A 22,820-nucleotide genomic window follows, 5' to 3' on the forward strand; every position below is an offset into this window, starting at 1 on the left:
TAAGTTGTCTATGTGTAGTTTTATACTTGTTTAAATTTTTACTGCAGAGGTAGCCTACAACATTTCTCTCCACTGGAGGCTATGTCTCAACAAAGCAGAATGACAATAAATCTTACTTGACCTAACGTAAAATAACATTCATTTTTGGTACACAGTTGTCGCGATACAAAATGCATCTGCATTTTAGTATTACAATATATTGTGACAATTTATTGTTATACCCCATGCATTTTTTTGAATGTTGAACAATTGTATCAACATATGTAGCCTATATATTCTATATCCCGTGATCCAAAAGAGGATGAGAGGTACAGAGAATGGAACAGTTTTTATAGAGAAAGACTGCCTAGTTAAATCTTTAGCCATGTCACTACTGATTTTTGAAATAATCAATCATGTTAACAACTTTACAGCACTTATTGTGAATTTCACTCACTAACATTGTAATGGGGATGCTTTGTGAAAACACGTAGGCTAAATGGTTAATTATAGATATAGTAAGACAGAAACTCACCTGTTCCCCACTCATGTTGGTCTGCTGTATTCCCTGAAAAGGTAAACAGGTGTTTCGGGTCTCGATCTCACAGGATACAACAGTGTCAGCTTGCACTATCCATCGCTATCTGAATGAAAAGGGCCGCTATGGTAGGAGACCCAGAAGGACCCCACTGCTGACACAGAAACAAAAATCAAGATTGGAGTTTGCCAAAACGTACCTGAGGAAGTCAAAGTCCTTCTGAGAGAATGTCCTGTGGACAAATAAGACTAAAACAGAGTTTTTTGGTAAAGCACATCATTGTACTGCATGTCTTCAGAAAATGAAACGAGGCCTTCAAAAGAACAGAACACTGTCCCTCAGTCAAACATGGTGGAGGCTCACTGATATTTTGGGGTTGCTTTGCTGCCTCAGGCACTGGATGTCTGTAACTGTGTGCATGGCATTATGAAATCTGAAAACTACCAAAGAATTCTGGAGCGCAATGTAGGGCGTATGGGTCTCAGTCAGAGGTCATGGGCCTTAAAGCGGGACAATGACTCAAAGCATGTTTCAAAAAGCACCAAAAAATGGTTTAAGACAAAGCACTGGAAGGTTTAAGTGGCCAGAAATGAGTCCAGATCAAAATCCCATAGAGCACCTGTCTAGAGATCTCGAGTAGAAACCCTTAAAATCTGAAAGAGCAGTTGGCAAAAGGAGAGTGGTCCAGGAGAGAGCTGTAAGAAACCCACTGATGGTTACAAGAAGCAATTGATTTCAGTTATTGTTTCCAAAGGATGTGCTACCAAATATTAAGTTGAGGGCGTCAATTTTGTCAATTTTTGGAGATTTGTGTAGAATGTCTCAGATTTGGATTTTTTCCTGTTTTTTTTTTTTGTGTGTGTTGTTCCAATGCAAACAATTTATAACTGCAACAAGTTTCTGGGAGAAGTAGTGCATTTATTAACTGACAGAAATGCAGGGGTGTCAATATTTTTGTCCACGCCTGTATGTGTCCCAGGTGTGTCTAGATATGAGAAAATATGAACAAAATATGAGAAAAGGCCATCCTCTCTCTTATAGTAAATATGTGTGCAAACACGCTGGTTATATTTGGCTCCACACTTTACATTACATGCAGGCTCATTAGACAGGGTTTCTGCAGGATTTTTAAGCTCAAATTTAAGACATTTTCTAAGACCTTTTTAAGACCTGCACAAATAAAATTAATACCATATGAGCAGGGTAGGGCAATGTCTATGGTAAACTATTAAACTGTAAAATGACTGTAAAAAGCATGATTTACAGTTCAGATACAAGTGTTCAGGAAAACAAAACGTTTTATAAAATGATACACTTCACATTTCAGCCTTTAAACCATTTTTTAAGAAAATGGATGAGTCAAAAATATTAATTACATTAATTTAAACAAGTATTAGCAATAAATTATTATATTAATTAAATAACATACAAACACATTTTACTGTTTAGATTTTTATAATGAATTATCTTCTTATTGACCCACCAGTTCACATTTACAGCTCTGCGTGTTCGCAAGGTAAAAACATGGGTCGATTTTCACATTGGTCTGAACAAAAAACCTAATGTTCCTGCAATACCAGAGGCTGCAGTTCTAGGACCCTATTTTTTGGGACAGCGCTATCTACTCCAACAGAGGAGACCTGATTCAAACATTAAACAAACAAACAGATGCAAAAACTAGATCCATGGAAACTATTCATTTTTTATCTTTCCATCTTATTTTTAATGTAAGAGCTAGCCTGAACCATTTGAGGGGGAGTCAGCAATCTCCATTTAGCCTTTTTAGCTGTGCAAAACAGTTCATTGTGATGCTGGATGTTGTAAATTAGTATTTGTATTCAAATTATTTTACATTTATTGAAGTACTAATAATCACACCAATTTGTACCGCAAGTGTTTTACCATTTACTGCACTTTAAGTTTGTCATACATCAGACGTGAAGCGCCTGTGAAGACACAAGTCTTTCTTTCCAAGAAAACTGAATTTAAAACCAGAATATATAGAATATATTGAAATAAATTAGGTTAAATATTTCAAGAGGGTTACCAACGGGTATGTTTAGGGTTAGGAGTTGGTTAGGACAATAATTAAGTGTATACAATTAAACAACTACATAATTCCTTAAAAAATAATAATATACAGAATTGAATAGCAAGTGCTATAAAATAGTATGAGCCACTAATATTTGGTCATTTAGCAGATGCTTTTATCCAAAGCGACTTATAAATGAGGACAATGGAAGCAATCAAAATCAACAAAAGAGCAATGGTATGCAAGTGCTATAACAAGTCTCAGTTAGCTTAATGCAGTACACATAGCAAGGTTTTTTTTTTTTTTTTTTTTAAAGAATAGAATTAGAATAGAGAGTGCTAGAGTTAGAGGGTCAAATAAAGATGGAAGAGATGTGTTTTTAGCCGATTCTTGAAGATGGCTAAGTACTCAGCTGCTGGGATTGAGTTGGGCAGGTCATTCCACCAGGAAGGAACAGTTAATGTAAAAGTCTGTGAAAGTGATTTTGTGCCTCTTTGGGATGGTACAATAAAGCGACGTTCACTTGCAGAACGTAAGCTTCTAGAGGCACATAAGTCTGAAGTAATTAATTTAGGTAAAGGGGTGCAGAGCCAGTGGTCGTAGCTATTGGTAGCCAGTGCAAATTGATAAACAGAGGTGTGATGTTCTTCATTCTTTCTTACATTATTTTTGGCTCATTAAAAATTAATCTTGCTGCATGTTCTGGATTAATTGTAAAGGTTTGATAGAACTGGCTGGAAGACCTGACATAATACATACATACAAAAAATAAATAAATAAAATAATTTTAAAAAATATATATATACTGTATATATATAGGGTCCTAGAAATCCGGTTCTGAAACTACAGCCTCTGGTATTGCATGAATACACTACTCACAATAACAGCCTTATTGAACATGCGCATTCATTCTCTGCCAGCAGGAGGCGCTTTCGAACGGTTTCCGCGGTAACAGCAGAACACAAAGCAGCACCGGACTTTGAAACATGCTGCGCTCATATTTATTTATAGCTTTTTGAAGTTTAATTGTCACATTAAGCTGCATCGTGATTCTGGTCTGTACCCAAATTTAAGACCTCTTGAAATCATAATTAAGACTTTCTTGTACAATTTAAGACTTTTTATGACCTTAAATTTGATAAAGTAAATTTAAGACATTTTAAGACTTTTTAAGGACCCGCGGAAACCCTGATTAGAATAGTAACCATAGTAGGCTTCTAGAAGGCTCCATCTAAAAAGGCTTGTTTCTGACAAACAAGTTTAAGATAAACAAGGATTTTTCGTAACTGTGGATCATGCCAAATTACTCTAGTGGAGTATCAGAATAAAAATATAGAACTGGAAATGAACATAATAGGTCTCCTTTAAATTCAATTTAATTAATTAAATTCCTTAAGAGAATCTGCTTGACTAATGAGCTATAGTAATACATAGTCACCAGAACCACCAATAATTACCTTACAATCATTTACATACCTGACTTTTTCTTTTTGTTAGTGAGATCAACTGTGCCCATGGCTGACCCTGTGAAGACAGCAGTGGGTTTGGAGAAAGAAAATTACTTGTATACCAAATAAAGCTTAAACATATTTAAAATACATCAAGATCACAACATCACACAAGTGCAGCAATACATATACTAATAGGTGAAAAGAACATGCATTTTTATTGCGACTGAATTAAGGTTGATTCATTAACACCACGTTTTGTTTTTTTTTGCTTATGCCCATTCTATTTGTGATAATCACAATTTGTTTAACAAGATCCTTTGCTGACTTGTTAAGGGAACGCAAGGGGTGGGTAAATGGTGGTGTGGCATAGCCAGATATAAGTATTAAAATTATCCTAATATTCTTAACTCTGAAATGTAGCCTCATCGAAGGTCTGTAATAAGCAGTGGCCTTTTCCATCATATTAACATTGGCAGCTACCATCGGGAGTGTGTGCCTGTAGAATACAAGTGAGTCCATACAAGTTTCACACACTGCCGAGGGACCGACGTATGCTTTGATATGGCTAGTGCACCAGCAGTAGTCAGACAGAGTGCGTTCATGTGTTTTGGGGGAGTTACTTTGGTGAGAGCCCTGATAGGAGAGGTAGGATTTTTTTCAGTTGGATACTTTCAAAATCTAGCTACTCTGGCTGGTTTCTCTAACATTGCCTATCCAAGCTTTAACAGCGTAACAACAATGCCCCTGACATATAAGTGTACGAAAAAAAAAACCTAGGAATAGTACTTGCAGCATTCGATTAGTAGTATTTTTTTTTTTTTCGATTTATGATAGACTCACAAAATTCATTCCAACACCCATGACATGTTTGAGTTATTTTCCCCTACTTTGCATTATGCGTCCTGCAGTGTGACTATTTCACATGCGCACATTGCAGTGTCGATGCTGAAAAGATATATCATGCAGCCCTTACCTGCATAAGGCTCTACGCGGAAAAAACACTAAAAGTCGAGTAATGTTAAGGTAACCCATGGTTCAAATACTTCAAGCCTTTACAAATTTAAACTGTAACTTTTTAAATCTGTCCTAATTACCTTGTCCTTCCATAGTGCTCATCTGCTCCGCCTGCCCCTCCATAATGGTCGCCCGCTCCGCCTGCCCCTCCATAATAGTCACCTGCTCCGTCTGCCCCTCCTTGACGCTCATCTGCTCTGCCTGCCCCTCCATAATGGTCGCCTGCTCCACCTGCTCCACCAGCATGTTCCTTGTCTCTTCCACCTGTGTGGTCCTCACCTCCTCCCGGCTGCTTGTGTTCTCCAATGAGTCACAGGGTGTGAGGTGCAGAGTAATCAGCTGATCATCATTGCCACTGGAATCCTGGTTCCAACCTGTGCAAGTTAAACAAGTGTTATGTTTTGCTTAATTAAAACAGGTGCAGTTCAAACTCATGGTTAACCTCTATGTTTGAAGTGTTAATCTGTTTGAATCATACAGTCCAATTTTGTGGGTTTGTGGGTGCCAAACTGCAAATGTGGTCATCTGGAATTTGACATACATGTGTTGTGCTCTTCCCATCATTCCCAAAAGCTTGCTCTCTTTTGGGGAGTGAATAAGACAATTGTTTAAGGGATGGTTCACTCTAAAACTAAATTTCAGTCATCAATGACAGATAAATACAGTTGTCTTACAAGTTGCAGGCTAGATTTCCAAATCTTGCAAAATGGTTTGAGGGAGAGCTGTGTCTAAGGATAAATTAATGTTTAAAAACTTTAATTGTATGAAAAGACCCAGTATTGTGCTAACAAACTCTGTGTTGGTTACATAAAAATGGAAACCTCTCCCAAGTTTCTACTGTGAAGGAGGTTAGGAGTTGATGACTGAATTTATGTTTTAGAGGGGGGACATCCCTTTAAGATTTAGGCCTAAACATTGATAAAAAATATTTTGCATACTCAACACAAGTTGTGAACTGTGACTTTAAAAATATAGTGCATGCATCTTACCTTCACAGAGGTATTCATAAAATGAACCTATCTTCTGAAGGTAGTCCTGGGCATAGGTGGAGAGTGTGCAGCGAGGGGTTAATATTTCACACTTGTTTTCTTTCTTTTTGGTCTCCTTGCCAAGAAGCAAAACTGGCTTGTATCCAATGGCATGGAGTTTCTCAAGCTGCAATGACAACATTGTGTATTTGCTGTTTAAAGTAATAGAAAAACAACAGCAAAAAAAAAAAAAACTATGCATATTAGTTATTGAGAATATATAACATTATTGATGAATGCATACAGGTCAAAGCGATTCAGAATTTTTTACTTTATGGTGAGTTTAGCTTTTGTATTATAACCAAGTACGTGCAACCAAGAAAGGCTCATACAGTAGAAGCAAAAAACAACTCTTCTATATACAGTAGAAAAAAAGGCAAAAAGATAAATCTGAAACCATGAGGGTATCATAGAACTTTCTGCAACATTAGTAGCTCAGGTTAAGCACCTACATTGGCAAGATTGTGTAACCACTGCACAATTGGACAGTGACAATCTACAGATTTATTCAAAATAAGAACCTTTGTGATTATATGGCCAAATGGGTGAATGCTTCACACATTCATTTACAGCTGACAAGAGCTTTAAATACTACATTATGAATGTAGTAGAATGAATGCAGTCCATTTGTCATCCCCTTGATAAGAAAGTTTGATTATTATATGTGAACCTGGATCACAAAACCAGTCTTAAGTCGCTGGGGTATATTTGTAGCAATAGCCAACAATACACTGTATGGGTCAAAATGATAAATTTTTCTTTTATGCCAAAAATCATTAGGATATTAATAAAGATCATGTTCCATGAAGATATTTAGTGAATTTCCTACCGTAAATATATCAAAACTTAATTTTTGATCAGTAATATACATTGCTAAGGACTTAATTTGGACAACTTTAAAGGTGCTTTAAAGGTAACAATTTTCTCAGTATTTAGATTTTTTGCACCCTCAGATTCCAGATTTTCAAATAGTTGTATCTCGGCCAAATATTGTCAGATCCTAACAAACCATGCATCAATGGAAAGATCATTTATTCAGCTTTCAGATGATGTATAAATCACTTATGACTGGTTTTGTGGTCCAGGGTCACATATTGCACCTGTGATTCTGTCATAATGCATACCTCTGTTTTTTATGAATTCAGAATTCCCAACTATCACTTATATTTGCTGTGTGTTTGTTGTGGTAGATAATTTAGGACTGTGATCTGTTAAGGCTAAGATGTGATTATTTAAGGGTTTTACCACTGAAATAAAAACAGTACATTAAATGACATTCTTGCAAAATCCAATTTTCATCTGCCTTCAAAGCTGATAGTTAAACTGTACTTTTAAATTTGTGTTGATATAAAAGATATAAAATAATAATAATAATAATAATAATAATGCCTTTCTGACCTTGCACTGGCATGATCACTTATAGTAATAATACACATTAACATTTTAAATAAAATGTTTGTAATAACTCTTATTTCAAATAAAGTAATTGTTTTTAAGAAATACAATGGGATATATTAATATGGAATAGATATTTACTGTTATTGTTAAAAGCAACAAAGAAAAATTGTTTAGCAGCTCCTCAGGATTAGCAGGATAACTGTGTATATAAATAACAGGAACAATATTAATTGGAAAACCTTTGAAAGTTTTCCTGGCTATTCCAGTCCTTTTCTATTCCATTTAGGTTTAAGAGAGCCAGGGTCCTGCTATTGCTCAAGTGTAAGGGGAGGTCACTAAATAATTGCCACTTTAGTTTATAGAAGCTGTTTTTTTTTTTTTTTTTTTCTGTTTTTAAAACTGCATACAAATTTCCTGTATTGTGTAAGTATGTATGTATTTATGTGTAAGTGTGTGTGAGAGAGAGAGACAGAGAAGCAAACCCAGCTCATGACAGTTTCAGAGTTTGGGTGCTAAATAGGAAAAGGATCTGTTGCCCGCAGTCGATTTTGATATTCTAGGTATAATCAAATGGCCAGAGTTTTGAGAACGCAGCGGACGTGGAGGACTATAATGTGATAAGAGCTCGCTCAAGTACTGAGGAGCTAAACCATTCAGGGCTTTATAAGTAATTAACAAGATTTTAAAATCTATCCAATGTTTGATAGGGAGCCAGTGCAGTGTTGACAGAACCGGGCTAATATGGTCATACTTCCTGGTTCTAGTAAGGACACTTTCAGACGTTAATCATAAAATATTAAGTAAAAAGTCCCTGTTTTTTACTTTGATATATGCATTTCTATATTTATACGAGTGCTTTCAAACGATTAATCGCATCCAAAAAAGTTTTTGTTTACATAATATATGTGTGTATACTGTGTATATTTATTATGTATATATAAATACACACACATGCATGTATATATTTAAGAAGTTTATACATTAAATATATTTATGTATAATGTAAAATAAGAATATAAACGTATAAATGTATATATATATGTTTAATATATATACTGTATGTGTGTGTATTTATATATACATAAAAAATATACACAGTTCACATACATATAATGTAAACAAAAACTTTTATTTTTTATGCGATTAATCGTGATTAATCATTTGACAGCACTAATTTATACATTTCAACAATTCTTTCTTCAGCGTGTACACTGACTGAAGCATTACATCTGTGTATTTTTCCACTGACTGTGCTCAGGTCTGATAAAGAACACAAATTAGAAGTTTGTGCTTAACATTAGAAAGTAAAATAAAAAATCATATAGAACAGGGGTGTCCAAACTCGATCCTGAAGGGCCATTGTCCTGCAGAGTTTAGCTCCAACTTACCTCAAAAAAAAAAAATAAATAAATAAATAAAAAAAAAAAAATATATATATATATATATATATACAGTGAGGAAAATAAGTATTTGAACACCCTGCTATTTTGCAAGTTCTCCCACTTAGAAATCATGGAGGGGTCTTAAATTGTCATCGGGGCTTTATAAGTAATTAACAAGATTTTAAAATCTATCCAATGTTTGATAGGGAGCCAGTGCAGTGTTGACAGAACCGGGCTAATATGGTCATACTTCCTGGTTCTAGTTACAGAGCCACTCCTTGGTTATCCTGGCTGTGTGCTTCGGGTCATTGTCATGTTGGAAGACCCAGCCTCGACCCATCTTCAATGCTCTAACTGAGGGAAGGAGGTTGTTCCCCAAAATCTCGCAATACATGGCCCCGGTCATCCTCTCCTTAATACAGTGCAGTCGCCCTGTCCCATGTGCAGAAAAACACCCCCAAAGCATGATGCTACCACCCCCATGCTTCAGTAGGGATGGTGTTCTTGGGATGGTACTCATCATTCTTCTTCCTCCAAACACGTTTAGTGGAATTATGACCAAAAAGTTCTATTTTGGTCTCATCTGACCACATGACTTTCTCCCATGACTCCTCTGGATCATCCAAATGGTCATTGGCAAACTTAAGTCGGGCCTGGACATGTGCTGGTTTAAGCAGGGGAACCTTCCATGCCATGCGTGATTTCAAACCATGACGTCTTAGTGTATTACCAACAGTAACCTTGGAAACGGTGGTCCCAGCTCTTTTCAGGTCATTGACCAGCTCCTCCCGTGTAGTTCTGGGCTGATTTCTCATCTTTCTTAGGATCATTGAGACCCCACGAGGTGAGATCTTGCATGGAGCCCCAGTTCGAGGGAGATTGACAGTCATGTTTAGCTTCTTCCATTTTCTAATGATTGCTCCAACAGTGGACCTTTTTCACCAAGCTGCTTGGCAATTTCCCGTAGCCCTTTCCAGCCTTGTGGAGGTGTACAATTTTGTCTCTAGTGTCTTTGGACAGCTCTTTGGTCTTGGCCATGTTAGTAGTTGGATTCTTACTGATTGTATGGGGTGGACAGGTGTCTTTATGCAGCTAACGACCTCAAACAGGTGCATCTAATTTAGGATAATAAATGGGGTGGAGGTGGACATTTTAAAGGCAGACTAACAGGTCTTTGAGGGTCAGAATTCTAGCTGATAGACAGGTGTTCAAATACTTATTTGCAGCTGTATCATACAAATAAATAGTTAAAAATCATACATTGTGATTTCTGGATTTTTTTTAGATTATGTCTCTCACAGTGGACATGCACCTACGATGACAATTTCAGACCCCTCCATGATTTCTAAGTGGGAGAACTTGCAAAATAGCAGGGTGTTCAAATACTTATTTTCCTCACTGTATATATATATATATGTGTGTGTGTGTGTGTGTGTGTGTGTGTGTGTGTGCGTACATACTGTATACACTTAGATATCTATATCTAAGTATACATATATGTGTATGTGTGTGTTGTTATTTGATATCACAGCCCTAATATAACATTTTTATTTATCTCTGATCGCTCATTGAATTCAAATAGCTGTTAAGCGTGTGTGCGTTTCTTTTTTTTCTCAATTTTATTTATTTAAATTTATAGTCTCAATTTTATTCCAGCTCCACAAATGGGAACTTTTATAAAGGTATCCAGTCCTTTTCCTTGCCAGGAGAACCTCAAATGGTTTTTCTGCTGAGTGCTTCTGTCCATGGAAGATGGACACAGAAGATGTTCAGGATGCATTTGTCATGATAACGAGGTTGTATGAAAGTCTTCTGAATGGTAATAAACACAAATGCGTGTGCTATATTTTCAAATATTTCATTGCTTATGAGTGCATCCTTGATTTATTTGAGAAATAATTTGAAAAAACAGCAGTAATGTTTTATCAACAGTACATACTTTTGCTAAGCAAATTTCATTTTTTGCTTTAACGTGAACAGCATGATGTTTATTCTTGATTTCTTATTTGAAAATGTCTCATTCAATAGGACTATCATTTTAGAACACACATTGTCTTCATCTATCATGTCTCCTTACAAAAAGGTGAATATGTATTTTCTTTTCATTTGAAAGTTTGTTCGTGTGTGATCCTCAGTCCTAGTGCTGTGGTTCCAAAACTTTTGACCTTGAAGCCTACTTTTTATGTAGTTCAAATTACATAAGAAAACTTGAGGCCTGCCATGTATTATTTTGAACATATCAAATTGATATTACGTAAAGTACAACCCATAGGAAAACTTAAACAATAATAAACTTTATTTATTTATTTATTTTTGCTGAATTATTGTTGAATAATTATTATTATTATTCTCATGTTTCTTTTTTTAACAGTGGCTATTGCAGATAAAGCAGCAAGCAGCATGGGAGAGACTCCAGCAACAAACGGCACACAGAAAGAGACTCCACCAATAGACAACACAGCAGACCCGGCATCAGAGTCAACACCTCTGCTCCCTGCTGAGTCTGAAACTCTTTTACTTACTCCTGCATCTTCCTCCTTAACTTCTCCTATTTCTTTCACAACCTCCTTGTCATCACCTATGTCGTTATCCGTTGCTCCTCAAGTCTCCCCCCTGACTCAGCCTGTTTTCAAGTTCTCTCAACCCAGTCCTATATCTTCTTCCCTGGCTTCTCCTCTGCCACCAGCCTCTACTTTTTCTGCCGCTTCTAGACTCACTCCTGTGCCCACTGAGCTAGGCAGTCCAGACTCAGTATCTTCCTCAGGAAAAAAAAAAAAGACAAATAAAGAGGAAAGCAGAACCTAGAGGTATTTATGGATTTGTTGATTTGTTTTGATATATGAATCAAAACTGTTCTTAGTTTTTGCGGTGTGAAACAGTTTTAGTCACCTGAAGGAACAGGGCCTTTCTCATTGTTTTTTTAAAAAAGGTCTAGGTTAGAATTCTACAAAGGCACATATTGTAATATGCATCTTTTATTTTTTTTTATTTATTTATTTATTTTTGGTTAGCAAGTTATTTAATGTTATGAGTATATACAACCCAAGCATAGTCGTTTTTGTGAAAAAAATAAAATAAAAAATTATATATATATATATATATATATATATATATATATATATATATAAAGACACGTACATTTAGTTTCCTTTGAATGTGTGAGCCTTCCAGTTTATTAATGTCTAAAGGTAAATAGCTAGAAGAATAACAAAGTGAAGTAAATGTTGAATCTACATGTGTGATGAACCAGTGTATTTGATTATCATAATGAAATTAAAATAATGTGATAACAGTTAAAGATTTGCACAATAAAGCAATACAACAGACTGTTTTTGTATAGCTAAATTAACTGGAAGCTAATGACTCTAGCAGTCAGACACATTGAATGTACAAATGGCTGTGGTACTTTTAGCTTTTCTAAGTTTAATGTACATGTGTATTTATGCTTTACATATATGTATATGTAAAGAATTTTTGTGTTGCTATGATCATTCCTTATGTTCATACAAACCATGAAACATGACATGAAATCAACTGTCCGACAAGTGTTTCAAAAACATGAATCTAAGATGTATCTTGAGGAAAAATAATCAAAGTAAACAGTGACCATGTTATCATGGGCATGTGAGCATTGTAAAAAGGCTCCTAACAAGAAAAACTAGAACTTTAACAAAAAAGACAAAAACACAAAGTGTGGCGTGTTGTGGGAATCCCCACGTCTCAAAAAATGTCACTTTTTACATTCCATATTACTGTAACATTAATGAATGGTCCTGTTCAGTTGACTTTCAATTCTCAGTTTCCTTTTAAAAATGATCTTCATCCATGAACCTCATGGCAATGGGTAGAAGATGTCTGTAGAACTTTTTTCTTTTACTTATGTCTGTTACAAATTATAACCATTTTTAAAATTTGTTTCAGAATGCCCCATTCATAAAGACTCCACCAGTTTCCCCTACCTCACTTCAATTCATTGCGATCTCATGACGTTCCGTTAATAAGCTCTACACTGCACAATGAATCTCTTATTTGTTATAATGAGATTATTTCCGACCTTGCAGAACTTAGCACTTGACAAAAACAAAAACAAAACCCCGGCATTTTGATCGGTGAGTGGATTCTAACTTAAACACTTCTGGTCACTGCGTTTAAGAAATCAGCGGATATGTCTGTGAACGGCTACATTGCTCAACGCTGCAAATATGTTTCGCCAATATCAGATGGGGCTCCCTGATTCCCCGGGGCCCTAAGCGGCTGCTTACTTCGCTTATTGGTTAAGTCCGCCCCTGGTTACAGAAATAACAATAACAATCAGATTTTTACTATGACTTCATATGGTAACATTACAGATGACAGCAGTATATAACATGTCATTCTTTACTGTAGGTTGCACCTTTTTCACCACCCAGTCTTAAAATGCTGACTGTTATTACTTATATTAACAATCAACATAATTTTGTGAATTAATAAAAGCATAAATATACAACACATTACTTACCATCTCCTTGTGCTTCCCAAGGCAGAATGCCATCATCACAGAGACTGCATGCTGCTTCTGGGTCAATTTTCTCTTCAGTGCCAGGAATGGCGTTGTACTGCACAATCTTCTTTCTGAGTGTATTTTTCAGCTCACCAAGTCAACTTCTTTTGCGTTGCCTTGTTTGGCTGCTGTCTGTAAGGTTCAGAAAATTTCATTAGAACAAAAAAAATGCAAGTTGAGTGACATAATAGCAAATGCCATTTTGTCGATATAGATCATGCTTCTTTCTTCTGATGGAATAAATAATTTCATCAAGTTCTCTCTGGAGCTCTTCCTGGCTACTCTGAGTACTGGGTTTCTCTTGAAAAACAGAAATAAGCAAAGTTGACCATTACAAAAAAACACAGTATCACTGCTAAAGTTTAGCCAAATGTATGGAAAATAAAGTACCAATTGATAGACAAGCGACTATATCACATACCAGCAGTGATGGGAATAACTTATGGCGTTATAAATAAACGGCTTTACTAACGGCCTTATTTTTTCAGTAACACATAATCAAACGAATTACTGTTTCCCCCGTTACAACGCCGTTACCGTTACTGACAATAAAATGTGGCGTTACTATAATTTATAATATTATTTATCATTTTATTTTTCAGTTTATCAGAATGGATGCGCAGTGTAGCTGTATCTGACATATCGTAAACTCTAGTGTGAAGGCGCACGACTCGCCGTTGCTTTGTCTCACACGCTCAAAGAAAGATACAGAGCAAGATAGTCTTTCATAACACGCAGAAGTGACGCGCTACATGTAAACGATATTCTTTGTTGTATTTTCCTGTCAAAATAACGGAGTTCCTTTGGAATTCTTCAGCTTTTGAGAACTGCCGGTTTCTCCGGTAGTAGGCGGAGCTAATGCGCAAGCGACAATCTCATTGGCTGGCGCTCACCTATAATCGTCCCTGTTTTGATTTCAGCAAATCAATTCGAGCGAACGCAGACAACGTGATTAATATTCATGAACCCAGCAGCTCATTAATCATTGGTGCGTTTTATATTGTTATTAGTAGTAGAATTTGTAGTAGTTTTGTTATCTTATCAGTATTATTTATGGGGGTTCTTTTTTTTTAAGTAACGCAATAGTTACTTTCCCTGGTAATTAGTTACTTTTATAATGATGTAACTCAGTTACTAACTCAGTTACTATATGTGAGAAGTAACTAGTAACTATAACTAATTACTTTTTTAAAGTAAGGTGCCCAACACTGCATACCAGTGGCAGCCCAGTGCTTAACATCTTTCACCCACCGATCCACATCTTCCACAGAGACGCTGAACTCCAGCTTGAGACACTCAAGATTGGCTGCTTCCATTTCTGCTCTCTGTGTAGTCTATTTAAAAACGAAAAAATTGAGAAAACATAGTATCACCGCAAAATTAGGCCACAACTGCCTCCGAAAAAAAAAAATCCAGGGGAAAGTGTGAATGCAGTCCACCACTACCATAAATTATGCAGTCGAGATTCCCTTTTGTCTTCTTACATATTTTTGGAACATTTATCTACTATAGAAAAATTTTCAGTTTGATTATTACTTGTAATTAATCGACGTGTCAGTATACAAAACGTCTTGGTTATGTATGTAACCCTCATTTCCTGAAGGAGAGAACGGAGACGTTACATCAGGACTGAACTGATGTAACGTTGAATGTGACTGACTGTAAGTGAACTACAAGACCATAACAAGACAAATGCATGTCAAAACACCTCCAGAGCCAAGAAAGCACATCAGACCCCGGAGGGTAAACATGCAGTGTAGCCTTCTTACTTTGACAAATCTTTTCGCTAGTGTCTTATGAAGACTCTCCACCTTCCTATGGTTCCATCCCATGGCAAGCACAGTTATCATATCTGCTCTGCCTTTAAAAATAAAACAGATAATAACAAATCAATTGTACAATCTAGTATTGTGTGTCAAACACAGTTTTCCCTTTTAACCAACCTGACTTGGTCATGTATTTTGTATTAAGAGCTGCCCTTGACAGGAAGCTATTGACCTGTTCCACCTCTTCACCAACAGTATTTCCTGCATCATCCTGACTTCTACCGCCCCACCTTACCTGTTCCAAAACATCAGATGAAGACATTTTTCAATATAATCTTATTTCTTAGACTGTGTATTCTAAATTAGATTTTGTGAAATGAGTAAATTTTGAAAATGTGAAATGAGTTTTATAAGTACATAAAAGTGTTTTATATAATTATATATACATATATAAATTAAAGCAATAAGCCCCGTGAAGCTGTGGTTTACAGTGACTTTATAACAGCTAAGAGGCGTTGTTACAAACCCCATTAGCTGTTGTAAATTCACTGTACACCACGGCTTCACGGGGCTTATTACTTTTATAAAACAGTTAATTCCATATACACAGTAAGGTTTCACAAAATAAAACAAAGCAAATAAGTGTAATGATATAGATATAAAAACAGTATTCTTCCACCAAACAATGTAGTTCCTCAGAAACAGATGTGGTTTCAAAAAAATGGATGCCAAGCAACACACAGAACGCTTCACTTTAAAACGTAACATATGGTCGTAATAAGCTGCTTGCACATACGACCTATGGGGTCGTTTTTTTGGAGGACAGTCTCTGAAACACCTACATCAACAACATTTTGATATATTTTGATTTTTACAGTACGCCATTGTGAGCAAAAAAATAGCTGATTCAGTCCTAAATTTGGTTGAACCAGGAACCGGAGTCACAAAAATCATAATTCTGTGTCATCACAGTTGTGTTCTCAAGGTACTTAATCCAAGTTTCCCTGGGGACTGTTCAAACAGTGAAAACAGTAAAGCCCTGGGAGCATCTGGGATCCTTGAAGTTAAGAAAGTATCCGAAGAGAAGGCCACTTTTAATTAGCCTGATGCTAATTAAATCACCAGTTACTGGATACATCTGGCCATAATTAGTCACTTATGACAAGAGTTGCTGAGACACTAAGTGATAATGAAAAGAAACTGATTCCAGTAAATACCATAAATGCATTTAACATGAGAGGCATGGAACCATTACATAATAGATGGTCCCATGTGTGTTCATGTCTTCATGTTTAATGAGAATTTTATGTTTAATAATTAACAGGAATGATCAAAACAGTACATGCTACACAGTACAGTAAGTACTCTCATTGTTTTGATCATTAGCACTTCAATCTACGGATGAAAATGTACTGTTCTTGCTCTGGTCCCAGGTGCTGACGGAAAAAAATATATATATCTGCAGGCCTCCATTTGACCATTTGAAGTAATAAACAAATGAATTTCATTAAAAAAAAAAAAAAAAAACATGAATAACATTATTTTGCATACACCAATTAGTGTTTAAAAAAAATAAACATTTTTATATAAATAATAGGTAATTTAAACTATATAGAAAGTATAGACTAATACACAGTGTGTATTTAATAGAATATATAAATAGGTAAATATAGGCTGTTACACATGCAATTAATGTATAATATAATAATCGAATATAGTATAAAGTAAAACTTTCTTTAGATAGTCCGCTTTAGACTTTTAAGTAACTTTGCAACTACATGTAAACTAGCAGTCATTAGAGTATAAGTAGAATGTCTGCTTAATGTCTGCAAACACTTTATTTTGATGGTCCCCTAACAGATATTCAACTGACTTTAAGTAACTTTGCAAGTATGTCAACTTTTTCTACTAACCCTAACCTAAGTCTACAATTACTCTAATGAGAGTTAGTTTATATATAGCTGCAAAGTTACTTACTTAGTAGAATGTCAAAAGTGCACTATGAAAATAAAGCATAACCAAATAAATATTTAAATGTATAATGTCAGTGTGATAAACAACAGCAACTACATTTTTTTTTCTTTGAAACATTCTCATATTAATTCATCAATATGTATTTTTATATGTTTGAATTTTTTGTCATAAAAGATCACATATTTATGCATTATCTTGAAAGTGTGGACCCACCCTGTATAATTAAATAATTATTTCATTTATCTAGCCTACAAATGATCTTTTGGATAAATAATTCATGGACATTTAAGAAACTAGCAATATTCAATATACATTTACATTTAGTCTTTTAGCAAACGTTTTTATTGAAAGCGACTTACAAATGAGGACAATAGAAGCAATCAAAATCAACAAAACAGCAATAATATGCAAGTGCTATGACAAGTCTCATATAGCCTAACGCAGTACACGTAGCAAGTTGTTGTTTTTTTATGTAATAAATCAAAATAAAACAAATAGATAGAATAAAAAAAAGAATAGATAGAATTAAAAAAATTGAGAAAGCTAGTTTTAGAGGCCTCTTTTTTTCTGGGTTTTTTTTTTTTTTTTTTTTAAGAAAATAAGCATTTAGAACACAAATTAAGTGCAAGTGTTAGAGGGTCATGTGTTTTGTTTTTTATATAAAAAAAGAAAACACAGATAAAATAGAATTAGAATAGAGTGCTAGAGTTAGAGGGTCAAATAAAGATGCATATTATACAGATATATATATTGAATTTTATTATTATATTTTCTGTTTAAATTAATTTTAATTTGAAATTTTAGACATTTTGTCATTTTTATTCATTGTTTTATTAGTTTAAACATGTATGTTGCCTTTGCAGCTAACTGAAATAAAAATAATGATTTTAATAAATAATTTTATAATAAATAATTTTATTCCTGATTTATTTCATGTTTGTTTCAGGTAATTAATTTTTATGATTTTAATGGGGTTTTTTTAATGGTTTTATTCAATGAAGGGAACACAATAGAAAGACCCATTGCTTTTTATTTATTTTGTGGTTAGCTCATCATATATGTGTGTGTGTGTGTGTGTGTCATTCAGAAGAATGGAAATTAGACTCAAAATGAATGAATGAATAAATAAATAAATAAACATTTTTTAACTTACTTATTAACACCCTCTGAACTGAAATAATAAGGCCTGTTAAGATCGCAAGACCCACTTTATCATTCCAAAAGTGAATGCTGCCTCACGCCATACCCAAATATACAACAACAACATAACATACTAATAATGATGATGACAAGTCACTGTCCTAGCACTGTATCAGGGGAGGGGAGTGAGGAATATTTAAGAGCCTGCATGTCCTAAATCAGAAGAGGGGAAACAGTCAAAACGGAGCCAGATATAAACATAAGATTTGGAAATTTATTTCACATTCTGTTATAGAATTTAGGCTTTAGCTTTAGTTAGATTTAGATTTAGATTTAGCTAGAGTTGATGCAGGTCTGAGCATGAAATACAAGTCACATTAAAGAACATCATTAATGCTTAAATGTAAGTATATTTCTTTCTTTTTTCCCCCTTATCTTTAGCTTATGTTGTTTATTGCTTCTGTAAATGTTTTGTTTGCATTAACTGTAAACATTTTATGTCTTTATAGCGAACTTTGATCAAAGGAATGGATGACAGAACATTCAACTTCTCTTATCAGGAATTCTACTTGATTGGATTCACAGATCTAAAAGACTATCGACGATATCTTTTTATTCCTTTTTTCGTCATTTTTGCTTTCACATTGTTTGCAAACTCAATTATAATACTGGTGATTGTAAAAGAAAGCAAGTTGCATGCACCCATGTACATTCTGATTGGGTTTATTGCAGCTCTTGGGTTTATACAGCCAATATTTCTTGTTCCAAGAATGTTAATAAGTTTTCTGTTTGGCAAAAACATTATTTACAAAGATGAATGTCTTGTTCAAATGTTTTGTCTGCATATGGCGGGTTGTTTTCAGTCAACTATTTTAGTTGGAATGGCAGTTGACAGATTTTTTGCCATTGTTTTCCCCTTACAGTACCATGACTATGTAAACTTTAAAACATCATTAATATTCTGTTTGTCCCTTTTTTTCCGTAACTTGTTTTGTGTTGTTGCAATGGTCGGCCTGATTGGGCCGCTTTATTTCTGTAAATCAAACATGATTTATCATTGTGTTTGTGAGCATACATCTGTTGTTAATTTAGCCTGTGGTGATGTGAGTAAGAACTACATGGCTGGAACAATCGCTTTCAGCTTAATAACAAGTGACTGTGTATTTATAATCTGCTCTTACATTGTCATTTTTGTGATTATATTCCGCTCTCCTTCTAGTGAGTCACGCCAAAAAGCCATCTATACATGTAGCACACATTTAATGGTCATGGTGTTGGCATTTCTCAGTGTTGTGGTTGTATTTGTTGGCTACAGGGTTCCTACTATACCTAGAGATTTTCGTGTATTAGGTACCTTGTCATACCTTCTTCTTCCAAACTGCTTTAACCCAGTCATCTATGGAATACGAACAAAGGAAATCAGAGTTAAAATTGTTAAATATTTATCTTCTAATAAGGTTGATTCATATTAACTATCTCTTTCATTGTACTTAGTTGCCTCTTTATCCTCCATTACAATTCATTATACATGAAAGGAAAAGTTTGTTATTAGTACTGTGTGTATAACATGTACTTTTGTAATTTGTTGGATTTAAATGTTTTCTTTTTTACTTTGATTGGGAAAACTAAACCAGCACGGATACACGACTACACACCAATTTAAAATGTTATCTGGATGTTGAAAATGAAGTTTATCACTGATTTTTATTTTGCTTTCAGCAGTGTTTAGTTTAACTGACAATGATCCTTTCAAATGACTAATTTCCATACAGACGTCAGTTGTTGTTTTTTTTTGTTTTTTTCCAGCTATATATAAAAACATTTGTTGTGAAAAAAAAAAAATGTAAATACCATGTAAATGCATGTTTCATTGTTAAGTGTCAAATTCTAGGAAAATCTATAAAATCCATTTACTTCTAAATACTAAATAAAATGTTATCTTAAAAAGGGAAGGCTGTTTGTCAATGTTTTGTTTGTCTTTTTTGTGACATGCATTCTCTCTCTGAACCTGCTTTATTTCTTACATTATTCTGAGGCAGAGTTAGTATATTCTGCCCATGTTGTTGTGTGTTCCCTATTCTTAGCTTTTCTTGGTGGGTATTTTTATAATTTTTTTAAATCTAAATTACTTAAAACAAGAAAAATAATACTAAAACAAATAGAAACAATATTATTTTCCTTACCCCACTGGCCAAAATTCGGTAAGACTTTATTTTGATGGTCCCTTTTGAACATTCTGTTGACACTAAGTAATGTTGCAACTACATGTCAACAAACTCTCATAAGAGTATTAGTAGACTGTCTGCTTCATATCTACTAACTCTTTATTGTGATGGTCTCTCAACAGACACTCTACTGACTGTAAGTAACTTTGCAACTACATGTCAACTTATTCCAACCCTACCAGTCAACTAATACACTACTAACAATCTAATGAGAGTTGGTAGAAATGTAGGTGCAATGTTACTTATAGTCAACAGAATGTGTTAAAGGGACCATCAAAATAAAGTGAAACTAAAAATTCAAATTACTTTTTCTATATAACATCAGGGATGCAGAGCACATTAGTAAGGCCACTGTAGGAAAGTGTTCCTCACTCTCACGCTCTTGATGAGAATTATTGTGTAGTTTCCTGAGCACAAACCCATCAAAAATGAAGCTGATTACTGTATGGAATGGAAGGATGCCAGATGGAAGGGTAGTTCGATATATATGCCATTACCACTATTACAGCTGTTAAATTTATTTGGTCATCTTTATTTTCTACAAATACAAAAGCAACAGTTATTCTTTTTCCTGTTGGATTTTAATATTCTTCCAATACTTGGTATTGTGGCCATCCACTTCATCTGTTCTTCATTATTTTGCGAGCCTTCTTGCTGTTGGCTGAGTAGAAGTCAAATGTTAATTTCATTACTCTAATTCAGAAATTCAGTAGTTTGGATTAGAGAACATTTAATTATGTGAAAAGAGCATTAGAAAAATAGTCTGTGGGAAAAGCTGCTACACATTGCAATAGACACTGAATGATATTTATTTAATACATCAGATGTTTTTAAATTCATGTAGTCTACACCTATGTTTTATGCTTAAAGCATTACCTGATTGAATTGTTATACTTAATTTTTAGCTGCTTTTTTAATTTTTTTGCCTGTGGAATACCATCAAAATTAATATTAGTTCAATAACTAATTCAACCTGAATTCTGGAAATGTTGGGACATTTTTTAAAATTTGAATAAAATGAAAACTAAAAGACTGTCAAATCACATGAGCCAACAATTTATTTACAATAGAACATAGATAACATAACAAATGTTTAAATGGAGAATTTTTATCCACTAAATGAGCTCATTTCAAATTTGATGCCTGCTACAGGTCTCAAAAAAGTTGGCACGGGGGCGACAAAGGGCTGAAAAAGCAAGACATTTTGAAAAGATTCAGCTGGGAGAACATCTAGCAACTAATTAAGTTAATTGACATCAGGGGCCTCATTTATAACCGTTGCGTACGCATAAAACCAGCCCCGAAAGAGGCGTACGCCACTTCCTATGCAAAAGTTGGGATTTATAAAAACAAACTTGACAGGAAAATTTGCACAAATCCACGCAAACTCTGACCCATGCGTACGAACTCTTTTTCCTGGAGTGAGAAAATTAATGAAGTAAAAACAATGAGTTTAAGCTCTGTTTTCATGTCGATATACACATTTACATTAAATATTCCACCCTCGTTAATGGAGATAAGCACTGAAATTACATAAATTCATTATGCAAATGTTAAACCAAAATCATATGAATTTAGACATATTTGTAATGGATGCGCTTGATCACTTTTCCTCTTTTAATGACAGCAAGGAGTGCTATAGGTGCACAATAATTCATCTTTACACTAAACTGCAGATCTCATGTGATGATTAAAATATTTTTTTTAGCGAGAACAATGATCAATGACGCGAACTTACTTCGATATTATTGCGGACACTGCTGGATTCGGTGCTCGAATGGTCCATTGAGATCAATGAAGAACGAGATCAACTCTATTCTAACATATTTATCTGATAACTAGTTTAAACTGTTTTGTTTTTATAAATATTTTGATATATTTATTCTAAAACATAACAATGATATTTGATGATTTTTAGCAGTAAAAATCAATGTATGGCACTAATGGCATTTATAGTCCGTATCTCATATTTCCTTAATCTCTTGTACCTTTGACAGTGTTACACATGGTGTCACGTGGATGGGAATATGCATGGAAATGACATGGAGATGAGGTTATGCATAGTAAAACTAGGCGTACTCCATATATGGTGATTTCGGGGGGGAGACGGGGTGGAGATGCACGTATGCACAATCTTCCCCTGACTGGGATTTATAAAGGGATTTTTGCGCAGGTTCTGGTGTACGCATGGTTTTGTGCGCATGCAAAATCTAGCTTTTTTGCGTATGTACACTTTTAGGATGAAATCTACGGAGAGTTTTATAAATGAAGCCCCAGGTCTGTAACATAAAAGGGATGTCTTAGAGAGGCAGAGGCTCTCCAATCTGTGAAAGAATGCGTAAAAAGATTGTGG

At 34.7% G+C, this 22,820-nt stretch overlaps 2 protein-coding genes and 1 long non-coding RNA gene across 6 annotated transcripts; 1 reads left to right on the top strand and 2 right to left on the bottom strand.

The window, feature by feature from the left end:
• Positions 1-586: 586 nt before the first annotated feature.
• On the bottom strand, positions 587-14,297 carry LOC131520522 (uncharacterized). 4 transcript variants are annotated; one of them, XM_058744812.1, is made up of 6 exons: positions 14,256-14,297; positions 13,321-13,494; positions 6,004-6,169; positions 5,095-5,388; positions 4,026-4,073; positions 587-1,502 (listed from the first exon to the last, which is right to left on the bottom strand). In XM_058744812.1, the coding sequence occupies exons 2-6, from the start codon at positions 13,354-13,356 to the stop codon at positions 1,399-1,401; spliced, it is 648 nt and encodes a 215-aa protein (XP_058600795.1). In that variant the 5' UTR covers positions 13,357-13,494; positions 14,256-14,297; the 3' UTR covers positions 587-1,398. The 4 variants fall into 4 exon arrangements, with proteins under 4 accessions (XP_058600795.1, XP_058600794.1, XP_058600793.1 ...); XM_058744811.1 differs by lacking the exon at positions 14,256-14,297 and adding an exon at positions 14,054-14,199; XM_058744810.1 differs by lacking the exon at positions 14,256-14,297 and adding an exon at positions 13,784-14,199.
• Positions 14,298-14,578: 281 nt separating this feature from the next.
• LOC131520795 (uncharacterized) lies at positions 14,579-15,425 on the bottom strand. The gene is made up of 3 exons (XR_009266138.1): positions 15,361-15,425; positions 15,132-15,223; positions 14,579-14,696 (listed from the first exon to the last, which is right to left on the bottom strand). It is a non-coding gene; the product is annotated as an uncharacterized LOC131520795 (long non-coding RNA).
• Positions 15,426-18,769: 3,344 nt separating this feature from the next.
• On the top strand, positions 18,770-19,714 carry or55d1 (odorant receptor, family 55, subfamily D, member 1). Its single transcript, XM_058745266.1, has one exon. It carries the CDS (start codon positions 18,770-18,772, stop codon positions 19,712-19,714), a length of 945 nt encoding a protein of 314 aa, XP_058601249.1.
• The last annotated feature ends 3,106 nt before the right edge of the window (positions 19,715-22,820 follow it).

The sequence above is a fragment of the Onychostoma macrolepis genome, chromosome 15, assembly GCF_012432095.1.
Source record: "Onychostoma macrolepis isolate SWU-2019 chromosome 15, ASM1243209v1, whole genome shotgun sequence".
Taxonomy (NCBI): Eukaryota; Metazoa; Chordata; class Actinopteri; order Cypriniformes; family Cyprinidae; genus Onychostoma; species Onychostoma macrolepis.

Bases quoted from the DNA above. Each gene is read 5' to 3' on its own strand.
- LOC131520522 (XM_058744812.1), bottom strand. From the start codon at position 13,356: ATGATGGCATTCTGCCTTGGGAAGCACAAGGAGATG. The intron at 6,170-13,320 runs GTAAGTAATGTG...TTGTCATTGCAG, and splicing joins TTGGGAAGCACAAGGAGATG to CTTGAGAAACTCCATGCCAT. The intron at 1,503-4,025 runs GTATGTAAATGA...TCTCATATCTAG, and splicing joins TAACAAAAAGAAAAAGTCAG to ACACACCTGGGACACATACA.
- or55d1 (XM_058745266.1), top strand. From the start codon at position 18,770: ATGGATGACAGAACATTCAACTTCTCTTATCAGGAATTCTACTTGATT.